This window comes from Drosophila gunungcola (assembly GCF_025200985.1).
Source record: "Drosophila gunungcola strain Sukarami chromosome X unlocalized genomic scaffold, Dgunungcola_SK_2 000023F, whole genome shotgun sequence".
Classification (NCBI taxonomy): domain Eukaryota; kingdom Metazoa; phylum Arthropoda; class Insecta; order Diptera; family Drosophilidae; genus Drosophila; species Drosophila gunungcola.
In genome coordinates, this window is record NW_026453185.1 from 383,073 (window position 1) to 393,820 (window position 10,748).

Below are 10,748 nucleotides of genomic sequence, written 5' to 3' on the forward strand. Positions count from 1 at the left end.
CAAGAATGTGCATTTTTATAAAATATATTTATTTTTATGTTCACATTTCCACATCAAAATGCCTGAAAAATATTAAGCCACAGCTCAAAAATATTTTTGAGAATAAAAAAAGCATCACAATTGCATAATTAATTTTTAAAGTTAATAAACAAATGGTAATAAGTTTTGAACTACAAATGTATTTACTAGCATTATTATAAAATACATTTTTGTAAAGAATTTAAATGGCCTTTAAATAAAGTCAAGCTAATGAAATTGTATTAATTTGGTCAAGAGTTTTCGATTAACAGCTCAAAAGCATATTTTCCAGCCAGTCCCGAAATCACCCCATTTCTCCTGATATAACAAACCCCAGAACTGGGGGGGTTTCCTTTTAATGGACGCATTTATACCAAAATATTATTTCACATGTTGACACTCGCACGTAATTAGGAATCGACTGCGGCTCGATGGTTCACGCTTGATTGACTTTGACTTTGACTTTGAGTGACACATAGACGTGGGCGTGGGCCAGTGGCCTAATTAAAAATCAATCGCTGAACGTCTAATTAGGGGCCTTTCGATCCCAGTCCCAATCCCGTCGAGAGGGCGCAATTAAAGGCCATAATACCCTACGCCTACGCAGCAACATCGTTCTCAGCCACGTGTCCTGGCGAGGAAAAAAATAAATAAATAAACACGAAAATCGTTTGTACAGCGTTTATATGTATCCCATATTTATTTATGCCTTGTCCAACAAATTATGCGCTTCAGTTGCATAAAAAGCCAACACGTGCCGACCTTTGACCCCCGCCGCCGTCGCTGGTGACATTTTCAAAACTGAATGAATCTGCAGTGAGCGGAAAATGGATTTCTAATATTTTCCACACAAAAAATGAACGGACATATTACGGCGAGTAATCAAAAAGAAAAAAAAAAACAAAAATGGTTAGGAAAAACAGTGGGGAAAAAATGAAAAGGAAGCTTAAAATATGCTGTCAGGCGGCCACAACTTTTCCCGCAGGACGTCCGGGCTTAAAAGTTGAGAAAAATGAAACTTTTATGAGCGCATCTCCTTGGGTTTTCTTAGATTTTTACTTAGTTATATATATATATGTGTATATATACATATATATATATATATATATGTAATATATATGGGGCAATTTTCTTTTCGATTAAATGGTTGAGCAGGCACAGCGGACAGGCAAAATGGCGCGCATAAAATGCCGCAAAGTGCTCCGAACTCCATGCGGACCGCACTTCCTCCTCCTGGTCCACTTTCTCCTCCAAGACCGCCTCGTCCTGCCACTGAAAGTCCTCCGCCTCCTACGACTCCTACGCCTCCTACGTCTGCTTGCGTCGCTTGGCGGGGCCCACTGACGGCAGTCCGCTGTCGAACTCGGATATGTTCAGGCTCCTCGATTTGCTCAGGCTCTTCATGAAGCTGCTGCGTCCCACTCCGCCGCCCACGAAGCCTCCCTTGGATCCCTGGGGTCCTGGCTTCCGCCGGTCGACCTCTGGCGCTCCTGCTCCTCCATCCCGCTGCTGCAGCTGACGCACCTCTCCGCTGACCGTCGTCGTGAACCGCCGCTTGGCCCGCTTCTGGGCCTGAATCTTCTCCGGATCTCTGCAAGAAAACAAGGGGATGAGCAATCTGATTAATTCTGAAAACTAAATCTAAAGCTAAAATTATTTCCTAATAAAATTGCAAGGGGAGTATAAATATGTACTAGATTTTAAATAAGTTGGGTCTAAAAGTTGAGTAAGGATTCCTCGACTAACTTTAAAAAATATAATTTATAGATTAGTAGATCTCACTTATAATCAGATTCCGATCGTTTACCCTATCAACTTATTAGCCTTCTCTATTTAATCTTAACTGTAACCTATAACTTTTTTTTTGTTATATTAAGTATGTATTATATTTTATTTATATTGGGCTTAAAAGTTGGTTTTTTAATAAGATTTTCCAGACTAACTTTTAAACATACATATACAAATTTACTAAATATCAAATAATTTGTATCAATATATATTTAAATTTCATTTACAAATTTATGTGTTACATAAAATTAAATTAATTTAAAGATTAATGTTTTCTAGACCAACTTTAATGATAACATCTACAATATATAACTTCTATCAGAACCCATATATATGATATATTCCGATTCCGATTCCGAAACCTCTGGCTTACCTTTCCGTGTAGGTCAGTCGATTGGTGGGCGGGGCCGCCTTGGGGGCGGCGTGCTGGGCGGCGAACTTGGAGGGGGCCTCCTTGAGGGCGAAGCTCTTGGCGAAGTGGCCCATGTGGGCGATGCGCACGTTGAAGATGGGCTTCAGCTCCTTGGGAAACGTCGAGTAGAACTTCATCCAGGACACAAAGCTGCGGGCGAGAGGGGAGATGGGAGAAGCGGAGATGTTAATGCCTTTAGAACTAATTGATGTCTTGGCTTAAGTGCTGGCACATGTGTGTGTGTGTGAGTGTGTGTGCGAGCCGCATTCATTTCAAAATAAATTTGTTAAAATGACAAATGAGCAGTGTCAGCAAAGGATTTCACATCCACAATAGACACGGGTATTGTGTGCGAAGGGATACATGTATGTGCGTACACACATTGTGTACACGCTTGTGGTTCGCTGTTGTGTGGGCATGTCCTTGCTAATTACGCAGCACTTATGCCAGGCAATTCCAAATTATACAACAATGATATCAAATTACCAACGGAGCAGAGCCACTCAGGACCGCAATTGTTACCCCGATAAGCATCTCTCGCCGGCGGAGTGGGATATGTAAATGTGATGTGGAATGAAAAGTGCAATGCAAATGCTCAAGCAACGACACTTTCCAAACGAAACAAGACAGATGCGAGTGAGTTGTATCCTTTCCAAGCGTATCCCTTTCCAAGGCAATGCCAAACAATTTGGCTACAAAATTAAATAGGATAATGAGTATCAACAGAGAGTGATACAAGTTGCATATAAAATGAACACTCAAGGGGGTTACTTTTTGAATATGTCTTGTTTTCATGTACCAAACCTAACTAAAACATAAAATACCTTTTAAAAAACAAGCAAACACGTTTATAAAGCTGTACTTTGTTTTATGTTTTATAAAGTTAAAAATGTATTATTAAACCATAACAATAGAAATTTTAATTTTAAAAGGACTATAATTTTAAGGTACCAGTAAGTGCATTATTTAATGAAGGGTATATATTAGGTAGTTTTTTATTATTTTCTTTATATATTTAAGTTTAAATATTCATTTTACACTAATTTTACTTTTTACACATGATTTAGTAAGTCAGAAAATTAGCACTACTCACATGTGTTCTTTACGTTGATTTCGGAATAAATTAATTGAAATAGCAATTGACGTTACAATTTAACACTTTAAAATCAAAACTATAATTCTAAATGATAGAGGAATGATGGAGAACTGCTACTTGAAAACAAGCCACAAAGTATATTATTATTAATTCAATACTAAACAACAACCCCTGAACTTTTTAGTTTTTTTTCTATAACAAAGAGTCTAAAACTGTAGTTTAAGGCCTTCTTTTTTAAACCACATAATTATTTTGGTATTCATTTAATACTAATCTTATTGAGAAATTTTTCATACCCAATTGTTAAAACAATAGTTTAGTTTATTGACAATTTTTTTTTTTGGATGTACTTTACTTTGATTTTTGCCTAAATCAATTAACATAGAAATAGAAATAAACATAAAAAATTGTACCCCTTTAATCACAACTATTATTTTGAATGTAAGCGAAATGAAGGTTATATGCTTCTCCAACTAACCAAGAATGTGTTATTCATCACATAGCAAGCCGCTAAATTAGCTTTAATAAACTAGTGGCCCTTCCGTTCCCAAGCCCTCGTAATTGACTGCCAAGGAACCGCAGATCCCGGCCACACACACCGAAACCTCCAGCTCCAGGATAACCTTCAGCTGAGGACAACTTCCAAATGAACTCGTGAATCCTGGCGGGCAGAAACAGGAAGCTGGGAGGGATGGGCAGGCCCACCAGAGAGTCAGAAGGCCAGAGATGGATGCAAAGACGTTCCTGCCCCGGCAATTAACTTGCAGCCGTCCTTCTTCTGCACCCGCAAGTCCTTTTTTTGGGTGGGGGGGGGCGGGGGGTTTAGGTAAGGGGGGACGGGACCAAAGTCTCGAAGTCAAACCCTGGGCTTTCTGGTTCTGGATTCTGGGCTCTGGACTCGGGATTCTGGCTTAATTGCCGCAAATGCGATTACGGCCAAGTGGCAGACATTAGGCAAACAAAAAGTATGATGGCAGCGGATGTTTAGAGACGTCTGCCAGCCGGAAGTGGCGAATAAAATAAATGTCATTCGGAGGGGAGAATGCGGAATGCGGAATGCGGCGTGCGGCATGCGAAATACGGAATCCACCGCAGAAGCCGCACAAAATGGCTTTTTATGCCATTGTCTCGGTGGTTTTCTCTGGATTTGCTGGCTTTTCAGGAGTAAGGGCTGCCACTCCGGGTGGTTTCTTCTTCAGCGCGCGTGTCCATGCGGTTTGTGTAGGCGTGGCAAATTGTTGTGATTGTTTTTCAGTCCACCCATTGCCATTGCCGTTGCCATTTCCACAATCTCCCCCAAACGAAGGGCTTTCCTTTCACTTGATACCCGACGCAGAGCTAATCGGGGGTGTCGCCATCAGGGGCTTAGTTGTTGTGAAAGGCATTAGCAGAACTCTTTTCAGCGGCATAATATGCGAAACAATGGCTGGAATATACCATTAAATACGCCAAAAATGATTGTAAGTCAAAAGGGAACTATGAGGATCAGAGAGGATGTCAGCGGATTATCCTGCTTTTAAAAACAGATGTTTTTGAAGAGAAACTCTATTCGTATTTAGTTATTTGAAAATAATTACTATAGTACTCGTTATTTAATTATGTATTCATATTGTTAAAGACTATTTAAATTGAATGGGACCTAAATAGAAAATTATAAACTATTATCAATTAAATGGAAACTATGAGTATCATTGTTTTGAAAAACAGATGTTTTTGGAGAGAGATATATAAATATATTGAGAAGTATATATATATTTGAATTAAGTAATTCGAAACTAACTATTAGAGTGTTAAAGACTATTTAAATGTTATGAATAAAATTTTAAATAAAACACTTTGTAAAAAACAATTCAATTTTAAAATCAAAATCAAATTATTATTTGTAATATGCTGCTTTTTTACCGCCCGTACCCGTACCTTTTGTCTTACAGCTTTGCAACGCACTGTAGCACAAACTACTGAAAGTTTAAAAAGTCGCCTCTGAAGACAAAAAGTGAATTCCGAGTTGAAAATTGTTTCAATTACCGATGCAATGCAAGTCGCAGATGTTCTTCCCTCTCTTTCCCGGCCTGTATGTCTCCGCACTACCCGTCTCTTTCGCCCGCCCGGCTTGCTGTCCCTTTCTGGCTGCCTTTTATCTGCTGCTTTGTACAGTTTTGTTCAAGCGTAATACTTTTTAATGGCTTTTTGATTGGACGCAGCAGAGCAGCAGCAGCAGTAGCAGTAGCAGTAGCAGTAGAAAACTGCATCCTCCTGGATACCTTATCCCATTCCTGGTGTACACGGCATCGCCCTGTCTCTTTCGGCACCGGCTATTGCCATCTCTTTCGGGCATTTTGGCATTTTGGCTGCTCTGCTCTTAAGTTTTGCCAAGTGGCTTCCTGTCTTGACGCTTGACTCGGCGCTTAAGTGCAATTTGCGTTGCCATTTTGACCGACTCTCGACTCTCGACTCTGCCCGCCTTTATACATCCTTTATCCTTTATTTATCTTGCTGTTTTGCCATTGTTTTGCGATATTTCGCTCAGTTTCCGTTTCCTGTTTCGAGTCGCCATCAGCCATCAAAGGAGTTCGTTCCCCCATTCCCTGGCTTTTATTATATGGCCCGCTATTTGGGTGCCTTTTCCCCCATTTATGATTCATTTTGGGTGCCTCTTTTCGATTAGAATCGCTTCCACTTGCCTGCCACTCCTTTATGTCCTTTATGTTTCAATCGCAGGAAAATGGGGAAAAAACATCGTCTGGATTTTCTCAACCCTTCAAACGCGCCTTGGTAACATCTAATTAACTTTTTTTCTAGCCTTTCCAACGCTGCAATTACACTTTCAGCAGGATAGTTAGGAAATGAATATCAGACAGGGAGATACCTTGTAAAATGATTATTTTGAGAATACAGTACAATTACTTTTTCTAATCGCTAATTTACAATTTAGAAAATTTTAAACAATGATTTATAAATAATATCTTCAGTTTCGAGAGGATAATTATTAAAACAAGTCAACGAAAAACACATTTAATTACCCTTCTGTTTTTCTCTATAGAAAAAAAGCTTTGCGGGCAATTATTATTGAATCAGTAGAGCTTTTGGTAATAAAGTATGTTTTTTTATGAATTTATTTTTATGAACACCTACACTGTTTTTTATTAAACAAGGCGTTGTAATGCTAAAAACGATTTGCTTAAAGGTTTTTATTATAAAAACCAGAATTCAAGCAACAATTTCGGAACATTAAAATATTTAGGATGCGTTTTTTTTTTTTTTTTTGGGAAAATTATTATTTTTAAAACTTTTATTAAAGGTTATATACCCTTTTTGTCATTTTTCAAAGGGGTAGCCACTCCCACCCCCGTTTTGAAAGGCAAATAAAATAAAATGTGGAAATAAATGAAGGCAGAAAAAAGGATCAGGCGATGAAAGAAGTCGTCGGTGGTCACTTGCCGCGATGACGGATGTGGGTGGCAGTGGGTGGTGGGTGGTGGTTTGCGGTGGGTGGTGGGAGGTCGCCGAAAGAGGCGGATGGAAAGGGGGATTCATTTGACACGCAATCGAAATTAACTTCAAATATGAAATAATTTTTGTGTTTTTAACGCGCGCTGCCCCGTGGATGATAACTGGGGTGTGAGGTTTTGGGGGGCGGTCAAAAGAGCGGGGGCGTGGCTCGTGCTACCAACTTATAATTGGAAAAATTGCCGAGCGTTTGTGTGTTTTTGTGTTTTCGTATTTTTGTATTTCTCTTTTTTTTACCCACCGGAGTGTTGTAAAAAATCGTAATTACAAAGTTAATGTTCTTTGGTGAAAGGATTAAATTGCTAGTTTGTCCAGGGATCGGAGTTGGGGCAATTGGAAAAGTAAGTACCATGGGAACTCATCAAATGGCTCGGGATCGGGATAATTAAGGGTCCACATTGGGTCTCTGTATATGTTTTAAATACGAAAAAATGAAACGGGCTTCCTGTGGTAATCGAACGATTAAATGCTATTGATTGAATTTGATATTCTTGAAGTGGAGGTAAATTGGGACCGTGTTAAAAAGAAAACACTTTCTTATGCTGGATTTTCTAAGATTTTGATAGCTGGCAGTAACTGCAGCCCATAACTTGACTTATCAGACTTTAATTTCAAAGTGGCATGCTTATAAACGATTGTAAATTCATTCTCTTATAAACTGCATTCAAATTTATAATTTTACTGATGGTCAATTTATGACACTTTTTCATGTTTCGATATTTCAAAATTTTAAGTGGTTTGCAGAAAGATTTTCAAAATCTGTACTTTTAGAGCCCATCGATTTCAATGCGACTTCTAAAGATTGTGGATTCATTCTCTAATTACCTAAATTCAAATAGATTATTTTACTGATGGTCAATTTTCGGACCCATTTTAATGTTTGATATTTCTAAATTTTATTTTTTGCAGTATGGTGAACCAAAACTTCTACACTTCTAATTGCACTTCTCATCATGGCATACCTCTAAAAAATTGTGAATTTATTTTCTTATAAATTGCATTCAAGTATTGATAGGGATCATAGAAATATTTATAGAAGAATAAATATAGAGGGATATTTATGCACTTGTTGTGGACGATTTCAGGATGGCATAGTCTTAAAATAGCACCTACCTTTGCAGGACTTGTCGTGCAGCTCGCGATCGTCCTCGAGCAGCGTCTGGAACTTGTGCTGCAGGTTGGAGGCCGCCTCCTGCACCGTCCTGGCCTCGTCGTCCTTGGGCAGCAGGGTCTGCAGGTAGGCGTACATGTCGCCCTGCTGGATGCGGATGCGCTTCTTCTCCAGGTGCCGCACGAACTGGGCCTCGCTGGGCGCCAGAAAGAGCACGGCTCGTCCCCTGCGGCCCGCTCGCGCCGTGCGACCCACGCGGTGGACGAAATCGGCGGTGGTTTGCGGCGGCGTGTACTGCACCACCAGCTTGATGTCGGGCACATCGATGCCGCGGCCCACCACATCGGTGGCCAGCAGGACGCAGCTGGGGCAGTCGCGGAAGCCACGGAAGACGCCCTGTCGCTCCGTCTGCGTCATGGAGCCATGCAGTCTTGGGGAGAAAACAGAGGGTTAGACAAAATAAAGACATTGAGAGCACTCAGACAACTCACTTGAAGAAGCGCAGACCCTGCAGCAGCGGGGTATCGGCATCCCCGTCCGAGTCCTCCGCCTCCTGGTCGTCCTCCTCGTCCAGAACGCGCCTGGTCAGCGCCTCGTTCAGCATGTCGTGGTGGAAGTTCACCATCTCCGTGGTGCTCATGAACACAATGGCCTTGAACTCCTTGGGGCTGGCGTCCACCTCCTTGGCCAGCAGTGCGGAGAGAGCCACCAGGCGCAGCTTGGGCGGCACCACCACATAGCTGAGCTGCAGGTTGTCGGGAATACTCAGTACCCCGGTCACGTCCTCCTGGTACTCCCCCAGGCCATCGTCCTCCACCGCCAGCAGTGCCTCGATGGTCTCCTTCTGGTAGCCATCCTTCGACTTGAGCGCCGCACTGGCCGCCTCGTCGCTATTGTCGATGTACAGGGGGTTGCGCAGGGTCAGACCGGCCAGCTGCTGGACCTGCGAGGTCAGTGTGGCACTCAGCAGCATGCGCTGCAGCTGGGCCAGGTGCTCCTTGTCCTCGCACTCCGCCCGCTGCTTGTCGATGGCCTCCACCAGCTGCTTGACATCGCGCTCGTAGCCCAGCTCCAGCAGGCGATCCGCCTCGTCCAGGATGAGGAACTGCAGCTTTGTGAGCTTGAAGTTGGCCGTGTGCAGCAGATGGTCCACCAGGCGGCCCGGCGTGCCCACCAGCACATTGATGCCCTTCCTCAGCCTGGCCTTCTCGCTCTTGCGGCTCTCGCCGCCCAGCAGGGAGCCGGGCACGATCCAGGTGTAGGGCTTGACCAGCTTCTGGACCAGCTCGTACGTCTGGATGACCAGCTCCCGGGTGGGCACTATCACCAGGGCCAGCACGCCGTCCTTGCGCTGCACTCGGGGCTGCTGCTTCTGCAGCAGCTCCACCAAGGGCAGGGCGTAGGCCAGCGTCTTGCCCGAGCCCGTCTGCGAGCGCACCAGCACATCCTTGCCCAGCAGCACCTCGGGTATCGTCTTCTGCTGCACGCTGGTCAGCTCGCGTATGCCCAGCAGGTCCTCCAGGTTCTTCACTGCATGTGGATGCAGACCCAAAGTGGATATCTTCGAGCCCGTGAAGATGGTCTCCTTGACGGGCTTCACTGCCCGCTGGCCCAGTTGCTTGAGGGCCTCCACGTCGCTTTGGTCGAAGAGGCCTATCTTCTTGGTGCGAAAACGGTTTTGGGTTGCGGTTTCCCCAGCTTTTGATGGCGCTTTCAAGTTCGTTTTGGTGTCCTCTTTTGTGGGTTGGGGTTTTTCAGAGGCTTCCTCAGCTGATTCTTCACCGGATTCAGCCGGCTCCTTTGCTAAATCTTTTGTGGATCCTTCTGTTGACCTGTTCTTGGCATCCTCCTCATCCTCGCTGGCCTCCTGATCCTCTCCAGCCTCCTGCCGCCGCTTGTTTCTCCGCTCCTCGTCCATTTGAGCCCGGAAAATGTCGCCTGCCCTGGGCATTTGATTGGGATTCTTGGGTTTTCGGTGGTTTTTCAGGGCACGCGTGAGCTGCTCATCGCTGAGTTTTAGCACAGGTTTTCCCTGCCTCTGCTTTTTGCCCAATCTCTCGGCTCTGGTGATTTTTGGCTTGGCTTTTTGAGTGGTGACCACGGGTTTTGTGGTCACATTCAGCATGAAATCATCGCCCAAAATGCTGCTTTTAACAGGTGGTTTCGAGGGACTGGCATTGAACATAAGATCTCCGGAGGATATAGTAGATTTAGGGGCAGAAACTGAAGGACTGGAAGGCAGTTTGTCTGTCGAATTTGTGGCATTCAAGGGACCTGCATTCGTAGTTGCCACTTTCGTGGTGGCCGCCCTTCTGCGCACCACAATCGCCTTGACTTTGGGCTTCTCCACATCGAATTGAAAGTCAAAATCCTGAGATTTTTGTACACGTTTTTTAACCGATTGCACAGGCTTTTGCTGAAAATGCAACGAACAATCTATGAAATTACATACTTAACCCAGCGAAAGTCACTCACTTGTTGTTTTTTCTGGACCGCAGGCCTGGAATTCACATTCAGCGTTATATTATCCACCATTTTTGGGCATTTGTGGTACTGGATCAAGGGAAATCAAAAGAAATTTTTTGTAAATAAAATAAAACGTGCGCGTCTCTTCTTCTTATTTTACACATTCACCGCGAAGCGCTCTCAAAACAGCTGTGCAATGGCCAGTGCTGCCCATAATATTTGCACAAGGAACACGCAGGCGCCAACATTTGAATTTATTTGGTTGAGTGCATTTATTTATTCATACATATAATATAATGATAATGATGATATAATAATAAACATCTTTTTTTAATTAACCTTATTTAAAT

At 43.0% G+C, this 10,748-nt stretch overlaps 1 protein-coding gene across 3 annotated transcripts; it reads right to left on the reverse strand.

Annotated features, from left to right (window-relative positions):
* Nucleotides 1–1,105: 1,105 nt before the first annotated feature.
* Nucleotides 1,106–10,540, reverse strand: LOC128260462 (probable ATP-dependent RNA helicase CG8611). 3 transcript variants are annotated; one of them, XM_052993497.1, is made up of 5 exons: nt 10,408–10,540; nt 8,424–10,348; nt 7,931–8,362; nt 2,180–2,368; nt 1,106–1,609 (listed from the first exon to the last, which is right to left on the reverse strand). In XM_052993497.1, the coding sequence occupies exons 1-5, from the start codon at nt 10,465–10,467 to the stop codon at nt 1,327–1,329; spliced, it is 2,889 nt and encodes a 962-aa protein (XP_052849457.1). In that variant the 5' UTR covers nt 10,468–10,540; the 3' UTR covers nt 1,106–1,326. The 3 variants fall into 3 exon arrangements, with proteins under 3 accessions (XP_052849457.1, XP_052849455.1, XP_052849456.1); XM_052993495.1 differs by lacking the exons at nt 1,106–1,609; nt 2,180–2,368 and adding an exon at nt 2,482–2,910 and having other exon boundaries at nt 7,935–8,362; XM_052993496.1 differs by lacking the exons at nt 1,106–1,609; nt 2,180–2,368 and adding an exon at nt 6,116–6,180 and having other exon boundaries at nt 7,935–8,362.
* Nucleotides 10,541–10,748: the final 208 nt, after the last annotated feature.